Raw genomic sequence first — 16,287 nt, forward strand, 5'->3', positions numbered from 1 at the left:
CCCCTCATCATCCTCCTTCGTCACCTTTTCAAAGAATTCAATAAGGTTTGTGAGGCACGACTTGCCCTTCACAAAACCATGCTGACTATCCTTGATCACATTATTCCTATCTAGATGTGCATAAATCCTATCCCTTACAATTCTCTCTAAGGTTTTGCCCACAACAGAAGTGAGACTCACCGGCCTATAGTTATTAGGGCTATCCCTACTCCCCTTTTTGAACAAGGGAACCACATTTGCTATCCTCCAGTCTTCTGGCACTATTCCTGTAGACAATGAGGACATAAAAATCAAGGCCAATGGCTCTGCAATCTCCTCCCTTGCTTCCCAGAGAATCCTAGGATAAATGCCATCAGGCCCAGGGGACTTATCTATTTTCACCCTTTCTAGAATTTCCAACACCTCTTCCCTACATACCTCAAAGCCATTCCTTCTACTTAATTGTGACTCAGTATTCACATTGACAATAATGTCCTGTTCCTGATTGAATACTGACGAAAAGTATTCATTCAGTGTCTCCCCAATCTCTTCAGCCTCCACACGCAACTTCCCACTACTATCCTTGACTGGACCTATTCCTACCCTCGTCATTCTTTTATTCCTGACATACCTATAGAAAGCCTTAGGGTTTTCCCTAATCCTACCAACTAAGGACCTTTCATGTCCCCTCCTTGCTGCTCTTAGCTCTCTCTTCAGGTCCTTCCTGGCTACCTTATAACTCTCAATCGCCCCAATTGAACCTTCACGCCTCATCTTCACATAGGCCGCCCTCTTCCATTTAGCAAGGGATTCCAATTCCTTATTCAACCACGGCTCCCTCACATGACCCTTTCCTCCCTCCTGACAGGTACATACTTATCAAGGACACTCAATAATTGCTCCTTGAACAAGCTCCACATATCAATTGTGTCCATGCCTGTTGGTAAGTGATTCCAATGAAGTTGCAGCGGAGGCTGAAGCTGCGGTTGCAGTCATGGTTGCAGGTGTGCCTGATGCCGCCAGTGAATGTCCCGTGTTGGGATTTAATTGAATCTTTACTTTTTGTCATCTTCACTTGCTTAAAAAAGATTTATAACAATTCCACGACTGTTTAACTGTTAAATGTTTTCAAAATAACTTGGGTAGGGAGGGTAAAAGCACAAATTCGCCTGAGTTATGGTGCAGAGCTCAACAGGGTAGACCTTTCAGATCGCCACCATCTTGGATCACCCGGACTGGGTTTTAATGGAGAAAAGGTGGCATGGTGGCTCAGTGGTGAGCACTGCTGCCTCACAGCCCCAGGGACCCAGGTTCAATTCCACCCTTGGGCAACTATCTGAGTGGAGTTTGCACATTCTTTCCCTGTCTGCGTGGGTTTCCTCTGGGTGCTTCAACTTCCTCCTGCTTTAGGTGGATTAGCCATGTTAAAATTTTCAATCGTGTACAGGGATGTGCAAGCTAGGTGGGTTAGCTATGGGGGGGAATGCAGATTTACTGGGATAGAGTGGGGTGGGGACCTGGGTGGGATGCTGTTCAGAGGTGTGGACTCGATGGGCTGAATCCCCTGCTTCCATACTGTAAGTATTCTATGATTTGGAGAATACTTGTGACTAACCCCTTCATTGGAAGTGAAGAATTTGAATTCAAGTTCAAGCACTTGGGCATGTTTTGACTTCGGAATAATGAACTGGTTTAATCACTTTTCAATTATGATTTTTGCTCAAATATTGCAGCATCTGGTGGTATGATTTTCTGCATGCTGTATGCAATATATTTCTTTAAAAACAATACTGATGGTTGAATAAATTTAGTATTAACAGCTGGTTGTTATTTACCGTGGCATTTGCATCTTTAGCTGGATTGACCTCCTATTTGTAATGTTACTAAAATTAATATCCAAACCACATCTGTCAATGTACCAGTGCCCAAACCACTTCTAACAGTGCTCTTTTCAAAGGAGGTTTTAAGTTTTATATTTACATTTTTAAACTATTTGATTTTTTATAAATCTATTAGAGATATACTGGAGATGGAAAACTCTTAAAACAAGGTTGTGCTGGATTTTCAGATTTTTAAACATCTTGTTCCAGATTTTGGATCGGAAAAATAATGAGATTGAGGAGCTAAAGACACTGTATAGAAACAAGCAAAAGGAAGCAGAAGAGGTGAATAAGAAGCTGGAAAAGAGAGGTAATCCAAAGTCAAAGTTGCCGCTGCCACAGCGTCATGCTGTTTTTGCAGCAACATTTTTTTCTAAATCCTGAATTGAAATGTTCATGCATGAGTGGAAATGCAAGGAAATAGGCTGTTTAAGCTTGAGAATGAATATTTTTAAAATGTCTTATTGAGTGGTTCTGACAGGGGCTGTCTGGCCATAAAGGAATGACTCCACAGTGTGGTATTATTGGCAGTCCCCTTTTCTATGTGAATCCTATGATCTTTTATGGGCAGTAGTCAGCCATACATTTGGGTGGCATTAAACAATTCCTTCATCAGCTGACTAAGATTTTATTTTTAATTTTGAATCACATTCTTGCACCCATTATATAATTTAGTATTACTATTTGACAAGGCAGAGCTCTATTGCCCTGATCTTGAAACTTTACAGCCACTGGGTGGGTTCCTCTTGTAGCTGTCTGTAGGGGTTGCTGAGAGAGGTGGGAGAGGAGAGAGAGTTGTCCAAATAATCTCAGTTTGAAATAATTTACGACAAAGCTATTGCTGCAATTCCCTAGATTAACAGTTAGCCTGATTGTCAAACTCCCAATAACCAGCAGGAAGTGACTTTTATTTCCTCTTCTGCTTCTGTTTAATGTGTTGTTGGATGAAGGTATCATGTTACAATGTTAATTGAATCTCTTGCATTATGTTTTAGTTGTATTGTGATATTTTAAAAATTTACCTGATTAACGCTGATCAACAAACTTCAACTTGTTGATGAGTAATAGGATCCTCAGTGAAAAGCTAAATTTTGTTGCAAGATTAATGAAGTTGAATCTTTGAAGTACTGCCAAATCACAGTTATATCTTCAAAAAATATGAATCATATAAAAATTTAATTCCTTCTCATGTAAATATATTTTTGGTACTCCACGATGAACCTTGGCTTTGATCTTTGCACTTCATTAAAGGGACACTTGGCATGAAATAAACTTCAGCATTGTGCTGGTGATGTAAGGGTAGAAATTCCATGACAAAATTTAAACCGTTATTGTGGCCTTCATTGACTATTTCTTTGGCTTATATGGCAGTCATAAAATTTTGCATTCATATTGTGTTTTTAATGTATTAAATACCAAATGGTGCTTCACAGGAGTGTATATATTATTATCTGGCTCCAAACTTAAATGTGTTTGTTGCCTGACTGTGGAATTTGTAACATGCTCTCAATCTGATTGATGAGCACCTGAATATTATACATGTCCCTGGTTATTATTATTTCCATTATTTTACTATAACAATGACAATGTAAAGAGAATTTGGAATACTACCTGGCATATGTTAGTGTCAAATTAATTGAAATGATGTGGAGGTGCCGGTGTTGGACTGGGGTGGACAATGTTAAAAATCACACAGCACCAGGTTATAATCCAACAGGTTTATTTGGGAGTACTAGCTTTCAGAGCACTGCTCCTTCATCATGTGACTAGTGGGGCAGGATTACAAGACACAGAATTTATAGCAAAGTCTTTATTATATAGTTATTTATAGAATTTATAGTTAAGTCTTTCATCTTTCAGAATGGGTTGCAGTTTTCAGTATATTAATATGTAAATCCCAGAACTTCTTTTCAGTCACATTCTTGAAATAACTTAAGGTTTTAATTTTAAAAGGTGATATCGCAGCTCAGACAATGTATTAAAGGTATGAGGTTAGAGTCTGCCTGTATCCCAATCTTGAGTCAGACTGGCTCTGTTTCCAAAGTAGGAATTTATAAAATGTTATATGAATTGACTGTCTGCATTGACTACCTGCAGCTTGTGTGCTTTTTGAGCAAAAATAGAATGTATTTGCAAATACAATTCTGCAAATGCAAATTCACCCCATAGGCTGATATATGTTGCATGTGTTTGTGAGTGCATGAGAGACTGTGTTTGTGTGCTTGGTAGAGTGTGTGCATGAGTGTGATGGAGTATAAGCCTGTGAGAGGGTGTGTGAGAGGGGATGAGAGAGCGCGTGTGTATGAGAGAGGGTCTGCTTGCGTGTGTGAGTCTGTGTGTGTGAGAGAGAAAATGTTTAGTGTAGTGGAATCACATGTAGTATTGCATGAATGCAAGGTCCCTGTTGGGCCACTGTCCCATTGGCAAGAACAAGCTACAACACAACAGTCGCCAGTCAGGGATGTTCCCTTCCAGTCGGGGAACACTTCAGCGGTTAGTGACATTCAGCATTGGATCTTCTGGTGACCATCCTCCAAGGCGGACTTCGGGATATGCAACAATGCAGAGTGGCTGAGCAGAGGCTGATAGCTAAGTTCAGCACCCATGAGGATGGCCTCAACCGGGATGTTGAGTTCATGTCACACTGCCGGTGGCCCCGCTACACTATACGCTCTGTCTAACGCACACACAAGCACACATACACATGCACCTTTACATGCTCTCACACTTATGTAGACCCTCTTTCATACACACATTCCCTCTCAGGTGCATGCACATACACCCCCCACACCCACGTGCACACCCTCTCACAGGCTTATACGCCGTCACACTCATGCATACATTCTACCAAGCACTCACTCACTCACACACGCATCTGCGCACGCACATATACACACACATATATATAAACGTCTCTGGGGTGAATTTGGAGAATTGTATTTGCAGATACATTCTATTTTTGCTCAATAAGCATACGACCTTCATGTAGTCAGTGGAGGCAGTCAATCCATATAATATTTTAGAAATTCCTTCAATCCATTCTAGAAGACTTAACAACAATCTAGGTTTATTCAATATATTGTTTTAATTGCATGATACTGTGATTTTTTGCTATAAATTCTGGTTTTTATGATCCTGCCCCACTAGTTACCTGATGAAGGAGCAGCCCTCTGAAAGCTAGTACTTCCAAATAAACCTGTTGGACTATAATCTGGTATTGTATGATTTTTAAAATTAATTGAAAGCAAACTTTCTAGCAAGTGGATCACCCAACTTTTTTCTTATGTTGTTCCTCTCACTTCCCTTTTTATTTAACCTCAGTATCTGCACCTGAGGGGTGATATGGATGATCTGATGGCATATGTCCCTCACCAGCTGTTACTCAGGTTGAGTGTTCCTCTACCCAATGACTGACTGTCTAGTAACTGAACTGGCTATCATTGCAAGTCAAAGGTAGTTAAGGTTGGGCTGAACTCCAAGCCCTCTGAATTGGATTTTGATTGGCTTGTCCTACCTGCTTTTTGTTCTTAGTTTTTTATCTGTTCAAACTTTGAACTATTTATAAATGTACTTAGTACAGTGGTGCTCATTTGGTAGAACTTGTTGATGCTGAATCCTATAAATCAAATTTAAAGTAAAAGGTAAGTTTACTTAAAAGACAACACAGCATTGAAAAAAAAACCATAGGTATTTGACAAAAATAGAATGCATGTTCAAATGTTAATGTATTTCTGCTCTCAATGTATTCCACCATGTGGCAAGAGGAATGTTACGAACCAGACCAAAGCCCCTCAAAATATTTTAAGAAGGTAGCCTTGACCCTAACTTTTCTTATTTTTAAAGGCAAGCGTGAAGTGCCTGTTCTAGTTGCAATGCGATGAGTCAAATTACTCGATATTAAGCGAAACACAATTTATTTAAACACCGTAGTTAAAATACAGCCAAAGAGAGTGGAATTTAAAATAACTTAATTCAACTGGGAAACTTAACAGAATAGTAGATATAGTAACTATTATTAATTAACTGTTGCTTTCATATGTGCCTCACAAACCTTATTAAGTTCTTTGAGAAGATGACCAAACAGGTGGATGAGGATAAAGCGATTGTGGTGTATGTGGATTTCAGTAAGGCGTTTGGTAAGGTTCCCCATGGTAGGCTATTGCACAAAACACAAAGGCATGGGATTGAGTGTGATTTAGCGGTTTGGTTCAGAAATTGGCTAGCTGTAAGAAGACAGAGGGTGGTGGTTGATGGGAAATGTTCATTCTGGAGGTCAGCTACTCGTGGTGTATCGCAAGGATCTGCTTTGGGATCATTGCTGTTTGTCATTTTTATAAATAACCAGGATGAGGGCAGGTTGGTACATTTGCGGATGACACTAAGGTTGGTAGAGTTGTAGTTAGTGCTGAATGATGTTGTAGGTTACAAAGGGACATAGCTAAACTGCAGAGCTAGGTTGAGAGGTGGCAAATGGAGTTTAATGCAGAAAAGTATGAGGTGATTCACTTTGGAAGGAGCAACAGGAATAAAGAATACTGGGCCAAGATTCTTGGCAGTGTAGATGAGTAGAGAAATATCGGTGTTCATGTACATAGATCCCTGAAAGTTGACACTCAGGTTGATAGGGTTGTTAAGAAGGCATACGGTAAGTTAGCTTTTATTAGTAGAGGGATTGAGTTTCGGAGCCAGGAGGTCGTGCTGCAGCTGTACAAAACTCTGGTGCAGCCGCACCTGGAGTATTGCGTACAGTTCTGGTTACCACATTCTAGGAATGATGTGGAAGCTTTGGAAAGGATTCAGAGGAGATTTACTCTGATATTGCCTGGTAAGGAGGGAATGTCTTATAGGAAAGACTGAGGGACTTGAGGCTGTTTTCGTTAGAGAGAAGAAGGTTGAGAGGTGACTTACTGGAGACATAAGATAATCAAAGGGTTAGATAAGGTGGACAATGAGAGCCTTTTCTCTTGGATGATGATGGCTAGCTCGAGGGGACATAGCTTTAAATTGAAGAGTGATAGATATAGGACAGATGTCAGAGGTAGTTTCTTAACTCAGAGTGTTAGGGGCATGGAATGGCTTACCTGCAACAGTAGTAGACTTATCAACTTTAAGGGCATATAAATGGTCATTGGATAGACATATGGATGAAAATGGAATTGTGTAGGTTCGATGGACTTTAGGTTGGTTTCACAGGTCAGCGCAACATCGAAGGCCGAAGGGCCTGTACTGAGCTGATATGTTCTATATTTTCAGTGAAGGGTTTTCCCTTGTAATACTGTTTAATTAAAACAAGTAGAAAATGGAACCAGAGGCACTCATACTGCGTCTAAAAGGTCACCTCTGGGGTGTATAGCTTTCAGCATTGCTTTAAATAATACATTTGATCCTTTATCCTATGTTTTAACAGTTCAGAGTCTGGTTCGTGAATTGCAGATTATTCGAGAAAGTAAAGAGAAGCAAATTGTTGAGTTGCAGAAGATGACTGAACAGAGTGCTGATTCTTTAAAAAATGATTGGGAGAGAAAGGTAAGGGGTTTAAAACATTTGAAGATTTGAGTTGACTTCCATGTACTGTTCTGATATTTTTACCTCAGATTTAGGCATAAAGTTTCTGGGTCTGTGATTGGGAGACACTGTGTCTCTTGATGTAGACTCTGATCATTTTCAAATGTGTTTGGTTTTGTGAAGTCTGTAAGATAACCCATGAATTACAGCTTGATATGATATTTATACAAGGGGAAAAATGCAAGTGTGTTATCTCTTTCAATCCACAACTTCTGCAGGTATTTCTTCCCACTGAAATTTGAAGTAATGCGGATGGAAATTTTAAATTAGAGATTTGAAAAATTGGGAGACAATGAAGGTGATCAAGTGATGGGTGAATGACCCTTACTTGAAATTGGAATGCAGATAGGAGAGTTTGAATAAACTGTTGTGTAGACCATTGAAAGTGATTCCAAAGTGACAAACCATCTGAATTAACCTGAAATTGGCCAAAAGGGTGGATGGAATTGGTGACAAATATTTGGATGGTTGCTTTGAATTGTGCCTTGTCAAATATTTATTGGAAAGCAAGCTGACAACAATCGTAGAGGAGAGGTTAAAACAGGTGGAGGAAAAAAAGATTGGGAGCCTTAACACCTTATATATGATGAAAGCTTTTGAAAGCTTTTGAACAGTGTTTTGAAGGAAAGCTCTGTGTTTGAGAAAGGGGAGGAGTGGAGTGTGAAAGATAGACCCTTGTGAAATCTTTGCAGTAATGATGCAAAGGTATAAGGAAAAGCCATTATAGGTAATAAGACCCTAAGAAGTAGGAACAGCATAATGTCATTTGGCTCCTTGAGCCTGCTCCACCATTCAATAAGATCACAGCTGATCCGACATTCCTCATGTGCACTTGCCTGCCCTTTCCTCATCACTTTTGATTCCCCTAATGATGAGGAATATGGCATATCTCAGCATTAAAAGTCCACAAGGACCCTGTCCCCACTGCTCTCTGTGGCAAGGTGTTACAAAGACACTCAACCCTTAGAGAAGGAAGTATTCCATCTCAGTCTTAAAAGGTGTCCTTTACTTTGAGGCTGTGCCTGCTCTTCCTACACTCCCATAAGAGGAATCATCCTATCAGCACTTACTCTGTCAATCTACATAGGACTACCATAATTCTCAATGAGTTCACCTCTTGTTCTTTGAAATTCCAATGAGTAGAGTCCTAACCCGTTTAAGATTTGCTTATAAGACATTGTGTAGTTGACCTAGTATTGTTGCAGTAAGCCTTTCCTATTCTTATATTCCAATCTCCTTGAAATAAGGGCCAGCAGTCTATTAGCCTTCCTGATTACTAATTGCATAGCTTTCTGTGTTTCATGCACAAATACCCCAAAGTCCCTCTGTGTTTCAGTTTTCTGCTGCTTTTCTCCATTTAATTAATACTCTTTTCTTTTGTTATCCTTTCTCAAGTGAACTTATCATTTGCCCATGTTATACTCATTTGCCAACCTATTTTTGTATTTTCTACATATTTTAGATACAGATAGCTAGAATTGTACAGCTAAGAGTGGAACAAAACAAATATGGTCCTAGTGAATTGAAGGACAGTGAAGAGATGTTGGAGGAGGATGAAGGGTCAATCATGCTGAAGGCGGCAAAGAGAACGGGGATGATTTGCTGTGGTTGCAATTATTTAGAGTTTGATTTCTGTCTTTAGTTAAAACCATTCAAGCTATGTATCAAGACCAGAAACCTGATTAGAGAAATTAAGTAATGTGTTATGGGAAATATGCACAGTTTGGTAGGTGCCAGCATATTCAAATGTTCTGGTTTAGAAAAGATGGAGGGGCATAGTCATTTGCAAGGATTTAGGGATCAAGAATGGAATTCATGAGCAGTGGATTGATTTTGTTTTAAATAAGGGTATGGGACTAGAGAAATAATTTATAATGTCAGCTACCATGAGGACAAGGAAGTGCAATTGGGTATCCAGTAGTTTATTTGGAACAGTATTAGTAGAGTAGGAGGTGGCTGTCATGGAAAATGTGTGAAATAAGTTATGATAGAAGGTATTGAAAGTTGTCAGTTCAAGGCTTGACCTAACCTAGTTACTTGGAATCAGCAAGCTTCTTACATTGTGGTGTCGGAGAGAAGAGTTTTAGAAGAAAAGGCAGCTAGGAAATATTGTTGTTCTTCACGGTGACCCTGAAGTAGTGATTAATTTTGTTGGGGGAGAGTTGCATGCAATACACAGGGGATACTTGAACTTGAAGGAGGAAAGTCAGGGGGTCATGTCAGTGGAAGGACGCGAATGAGAGAAAGGAACGATTTTATTGGTAATATGGACATCAATAATTGTAGTGATGGAATGGTTTGAGCAAATTAGATTTACTCACTTTACTTTCTAAATTTATTTGTTAATGGGATGTGTGTATGATGCTCCTTTTGTGGGACTTTGTGCATAAGCTGCTTAATTCTTTATCATGCATAACAGTATTTCAAGGTCATCCATTATCATGGAGACATCCTAAAGGTGCTAAGTAAATGCACGAGTGTGTTTTTCCCTTGCTCTATCTGTACCTTCTCGTACAAACTTTCATTCATTTGTCACTAGTCTCTCCTGTAAACAAACATTGTTTACCTTACTGTCTGCTACTGTAGACAGGAGTTAACCTTACTGTCTACTACTGAAATTTGACACTAATCTTCTGGTATCTTGATAGCAAAAGACACTTTATTTCCTGAAAGTTGCTCAGAGATCACAGAAATGATGTTGACCTGGATGGGAACTTTGGACCAGACTGACAGTATCTGGTGCCGTAGTCTCATCTGCCAGTTCTGAGGAAAGAGAACAGTCCTCCTCTCCACCAAGACAAACTGACTACACAGCGTTCTGGACCTCTGGAAAATCTTCAACTCTGCATTTGGGTTGGATTCTTCAGAGCATGCTGACACACTTAATAAATGAACAAAAATAATTGAAGGATAAAACTGCCCCTAAATCTTGGCTAGCTATAAATGCACCCTAAAATCCCTCCAAACACCAATTTCAACTCGCCCTCACCCCAAGCTGAGTAGCCCTGACACCTGAGCTATCTTACCCCCTCAATTTTATACCCACCAACTGTACTTCTCAATCGACCTGTCCCCTGCAACCTGTAGCCCTTCACCCACTTGGCAAATTATCCTCTTACTCACCTCATACCCTATCCTCAATCTTTGAGGAGAAAGTGAGGTCTGCAGATGCTGGAGATCAAAGCTGAAAATGTGTTGCTGGAACAGCGCAGCAGGTCAGGCAGCATCCAGGGAACAGGAGAATCGACGTTTCGGGCATAAGCCCTTCTTCAGGAAAGGCAGTCTGTGCCTTGCAGTCTGTGCCTTGCAGTCTGTGTGCTGAATGGAGATCCACAAAACTGCTAGAAGAGAGTGTTCCAGAATTTTGATCTAGTGACATTGAAGGAATGACATTTCCAACTCAGTATGATGAATTGCTTGCAGGGGAACTTGCAGGTGATGGTGCTCCCATGTATCTACAGCCCTTATCCTTCTATATGGTTCAAAGTTTGTGCGAAGATTTGTAGCTCGGGTGCTCGTTGTTGTGGTTCTGTTCGCCGAGCTGGAAGTTTTTGTTGCAAACGTTTCGTCCCCTGGCTAGGCGACATCATCCGTGCTTGGGAGCCTCCTGCGAAGTGCTTCTTTGATGTTTCCTCCGGTGTTTATATGGTAGTGGATGTGGGTTTAGAAGGTACAGACAGTTCTGCTATTACACATGTTTCTTCAATGTGAATTGGATTTAATGTGATTGAAGAGTTTAGAACATGAACTTTCCTTACTTGTATAGCCTACAATGCAATTCTGACTCCGTTAATTTAAATGGCGTGGCTATTGCACAATTTTCTTATAATGCAAGATCGCGCAAGAATGGAACTATCGCATTGAGCCTCGGTGAATTTCAGCAGTGCACCTTACAGAAAGTACGCACTGCTGCTACTGAGCATCAGTAGTGCAGGGAGTCAGTCGAGTTGGCTGCTTTGTCCTGAATAGTGTTACTCTTCTTGACAGCTGTTGGAATTACATGCATCCAGGCAAGCGTGGAGTATTCCATCACACTCCTAATTTGTGCCTTTGGAGATTTAGGGTATGAATCTGCTGTTGTAGCCACTAAAATTATATGGCGAGTCCAGTTCAGTTTTTTGTCACTGGTAACCCACTAGGGTGTTGACAATGGGGTACTTGGTGACAGTAATGGCATTGAATAACAAGAGATCGTGGTTAGATTGTCTCTTGTTGGACATATGGATGCGTCTTTATACAAAATGGGGCATCATTTCAGTGATGATCCAGTATGCTGCTGCCTGTATGGTTTGTCGAGCCACTATTTTTATGAAGACTCCTGGCTGGGAGATCGCACCAGAAAATGCCTAGAAAGGGAAGTAGATACCTATTTTTTTGATTTCAGTTGGATATTGGCATTCTGATCCAAATCAGAATATTTGGGCTTTATCTTAAATCATGACCATCCTGCATTATGTGAAATGCACATTGTAATTTTGTGCAATTCCACAATCTCCCAGAAGGTCAACTGCTGTACTTTCAGCTGAGATGAGGCTAGTTGTAAGCCAATAAGTAAGTTTCCTTAAATAAAAATTCAGAAAATTAGATTGGTTCCTGTATATGTACACTTGCTGATTTGTCCATGTGGTATTTGCTTTTGCTAGATGTTCTAAGTGCATCCAAGCAAAGATCTTGTAACATCGTCTCCTATGAGCCTAAGCACTTTGGAAGAGTTTCTACATATCATACAGGAATAAGGCAGAAACCAGTTATATCCTATATAGTACATGGCACAAGTCTTTAATTGTATATGTGAAAAACCAGGTATATAGTTTAGGATGCAGGTCAGCCATGATTTCATTAAATGGTGGAACAGGCTTGAATGACTGAATGGCCTGTTCCTGATCCTATGTTCAGTTATGTGTAAAATTTCCTTCAATCCGATTAATGTAATACTTTGAATGTAGTCATTAGAAATATTTTAATTTCTATTTCAGATTGAATTCAAACGTCGTGAAGTGATGTTGCAACTGTACAGGACTTTGGTTAGGCCACATTTGGAGTACTGTGTGCAGTTCTGGTCGCCTCACTTTAGGAAAGATGTGGAAGCTTTGGAGAGGGTGCAGAGAAGATTTACCAAGATGTTGCCTGGAATGGAGAATAAGTCGTACGAGGATAGGTTGAGAGTGCTAGGCCTTTTCTCATTGAACGGCGAAGGATGAGGGGTGACTTGATAGAGGTTTATAAGATGATCAGAGGAATAGATAGAGTAGACAGTCAGAAACTTTTTCCCCGGGTACAACAGAGTGTTACAAGGGGACATAAATTTAAGGTAAAGGGTGGAACGTATAGGGGAGATGTCAGGGGTGGGTTCTTTACCCAGAGAGTGGTGGGGGCATGGAATGCGCTGCCTGTGGGAGTGGTAGAGTCAGAATCTTTGGTGACCTTTAAGCGGCAATTGGATAGGTACATGGATGGGTGCTTAAGCTAGGACAAATGTTCGGCACAACATCGTGGGCCGAAGGGCCTGTTCTGTGCTGTATTGTTCTATGTTCTATGTATTTCATGCAGGATGGTGACAGAAATACCAGTATCCCTGTTGTAGTGTTTCAAAGATGCTCAATGTTTTGGTCCTAAATTTTCTCTTGCAAACTTCACCAGACTTGTAAAGTACTGTCAGTATCTTCAATTGTTTTTTGTATTCCTGGCAGACATGCAGACATGTTGTAATTTGTTTGTGTGGTTGCATCTATCCTCAAGTGACCACAGGTTGTTTTCTGCATTAGCTATCCAATAATTAGATTATAGGGGACAGTCATAAAACTGTTTTTTGGTGCTGTTAAAAACAGTCATCAGATTCAGTTGATATCTGTTTGCACATTCTTTATTAATAAATATATATATTACAGTTACACAATATTGTAGCAGAACTGGAGCAAGAGAAATTTGAACTGCAGAAGAAACACACAGAGAACATTCAGGAAATCCTCAATGACACCAACTCACGCCTTAGCAAAATGGAGACAGAATATGCCACTCAGACTAAGACCACTGTAAGTAACTTTTTAAAAAACTTTAATAAACTTGACAATGTTTCATTAACAGTCAATGTAGTGCTTAGGCTTCACTTAGAAGTTTCTAGAGTAGAATTCTTTTCAGCTTGGGGAAACACTCAGAATGAAAAGAATTCCTTTTTGGTGGCAGTTTTGAAGATGTCTTGGTGGAAGCTACATACGTGAAACAGTTGCTTCTAAAACTGGGAAATAGTTTAGAATAGTTAATAAATACATTGGTATAATAATGAGTTTAGTTTTGAAGTTCCAGAACAGCGGTGTTTGCTTCAAAACCTGAAGGGGTTATTTGAAACTGAGAAATGCCATGCTCAGTTATATGAAGACTCAAGGAAGAGGCTATCAGATCCTCAGAACTGCAAATTTAAGTTTCTGTTAAGTCAAATTCTATAAGTGATAGGGAAGAGAATTCCCCCAGAGTAATGTAAAGGGTGCTATTGGGATTAGTTGACTGCAACGTGTTGTATATGTTTTAAAATCTTTAAAGTTGCATTGCCTGTAAAGTTTAATTTATCCTATTTTATCCTCATTTCTTTTGTGTAATAAACTTTAATTTTATTGTTGAAACCAAATCTACAGCATTACATGTTTGTATTTCAGTGAGAGACCACTTTGTCAAAGCTAAAACTATAAGAATGAAGTAAACTTCATTCACAATATTACTCAGTTGTATGGTAGGCAGAACATAATTTTGAACTGATGGCAGCATCCCATTAATGGAAACGATCACTTGCATCACCTCCGCATAGTAGCAGTGTGAAGACAGCTTGCATAACGTGTCATTCAAATTTTTTAATTACTGTGCTGTTGCAGGATAGTTTGAGGTAGATTGGATACTTGAGCGTAACTAGTCGCTTTTGTAAATTTGAGTTTGTGTGATACCAAATGAACAATGGTCTGATAAAGATAGACACTGTCAAAATAGCTTTGATATGGTCTATTTCTGTGTCAAGGAATATGTTCAAACGTTATACTTTATTCAACTATCCTGCTGCATAGGGAGCTGACAGTTCCCAATGGTTTTCTCCATGCCAATGCTTCATCAATTAGTACTGCTGATGAGTGTAAGACAAAATGCTTCAACAACATGTCTTTATTTTCAGCAATGTTCGATAACTATGTTGGTAAGTAACTATTGCACTGTTTACAGGGTATCCTCACTTAAAGTTGAGCTGAAAATCACAACTTTAAAATGCAGCATTGTTTCCCCTCAGGTATCGGAGTTAAAGCCAGGGTTAAGTTCCTGACCATAAGACATAGGAGTGGAAGTAAGGCCATTCGGCCCATCGAGTCCACTCCGCCATTCAATCATGACTGATGCGCATTTCAGCTCCACTTACCAGCGTTCTCCCCGTAGCCCTTAATTCCTCTAGACAACAAGAATCTATCAATCTCGGCCTTGAAGACATTTAGCGTCCCGGCTTCCACTGCACTCCGTGGCAATGAATTCCACAGGCCCACCACTCTCTGGCTGAAGAAATGTCTCCGCATTTCTGTTCTGAAATGACCCCCTCTAATTCTAAGGCTGTGTCCACGGGTCCTAGTCTCCTCGCCATGTATTATTTTGTACGTCTCTACGTCTCCCCTTAATCTTCTAAACTCCAACGAATACAATCCCAGTATCCTCAGCCGTTCCTCATATGTTAGACCTGTCATTCCAGGGATCATCCGTGTGAATCTCCGCTGGACACGTTCCAGTGCCAGTATGTCCTTCCTGAGGTGTGGGGACCAAAACTAGACACAGTACTCCAAATGGGGCCTAACCAGACCTTTATAAAGTCTTAGTAGTACATCTCTGCTTTTATATTCCAACCCTCTTGAGATAAGAGACAACATTGCATTCGCTTTCTTAATCACGGACTCAACCTGCATGTTTACCTTTAGAGAATCCTCGACTAGCACTCCCAGATCCCTTTGTATTTTGGCTTTATTAATTTTCTCACCATTTAGAAAGTAGTCTATGCTTTTATTCTTTTTGCCAAAGTGCAAGAACTCGTACTTGCTCACGTTAAATTCCATCAGCCATTTCCTGGACCACTCTCCCAAACTGTCTAGATCCTTCTGCAGCCTCCCCACTTCCTCAGTACTACCTGCCTGTCCACCTAACTTCGTATCATCGGCAAACTTCGCTAGAATGCCCCCGGTTCCCTCATCCAAATCGTTAATATATAATGCGAACAGCTGTGGCCCCAGCACCGAACCCTGCGGGACACCGCTCGTCACCGGCTGCCATTCTGAAAAAAAACCTTTTATCCCAACTCTCTGCCTTCTGTTAGACAGCCAATCCTCAATCCATCCCAGCAGCTCACCTCGAACACCATGGGCCCTCACCTTGCTCAGCAGCCTCCCGTGTGGCACCTTATCAAAGGCCTTTTGAAAGTCTAGATAGACCACATCCACTTTTCCATCTTTTGCCTTGATCCTTTCTTGAACAAGGGGGTTACAACAGCCACCTTCCAATCATCCGGAACCTTTCCTGACTCCAGTGACTCTTGAAAGATCTCAACCAATGCCTCTGCTATTTCCTCAGCCACCTCTCTCAGAACTGACAACAGTTTTTAGCTAGAAAAGGCAATGTACAAATTGAGTTACTGTACCATACATGAAGCACTACATATTTCTAGCTGAGATACTCAAAAAAATGAAAGAAACGCTGCAGTCAAATACCAGGCTTCTTCGTTGAAGAGGAGTCTTTAAAGACATTTTCAGTGCAGTACTGTATAGGTACAGTATAAGTCCACAATATTAGTACAAATGCAAACAGGAGAGAAATTTTAAACAAGCACGTTTACCACAGTCTCTGATCAGAGAAC

At 40.3% G+C, this 16,287-nt stretch overlaps 1 protein-coding gene across 1 annotated transcript in view; it reads left to right on the forward strand.

Moving 5' to 3' along the window:
- The window catches only part of cep112 (centrosomal protein 112), a 547,625-nt gene that overhangs the window by 185,466 nt on the left and 345,872 nt on the right, over window positions 1-16,287 (forward strand). Inside the window, exons 10-12 of the mRNA XM_043715232.1 lie at window positions 2,070-2,169; window positions 7,267-7,385; window positions 13,313-13,456. Coding sequence (XP_043571167.1) covers window positions 2,070-2,169; window positions 7,267-7,385; window positions 13,313-13,456 — 363 coding nt within the window. The remainder of the gene's footprint in view (window positions 1-2,069; window positions 2,170-7,266; window positions 7,386-13,312; window positions 13,457-16,287) is intronic.

The sequence above is a fragment of the Chiloscyllium plagiosum genome, chromosome 24 (assembly GCF_004010195.1).
Source record: "Chiloscyllium plagiosum isolate BGI_BamShark_2017 chromosome 24, ASM401019v2, whole genome shotgun sequence".
NCBI classification, from domain to species: domain Eukaryota; kingdom Metazoa; phylum Chordata; class Chondrichthyes; order Orectolobiformes; family Hemiscylliidae; genus Chiloscyllium; species Chiloscyllium plagiosum.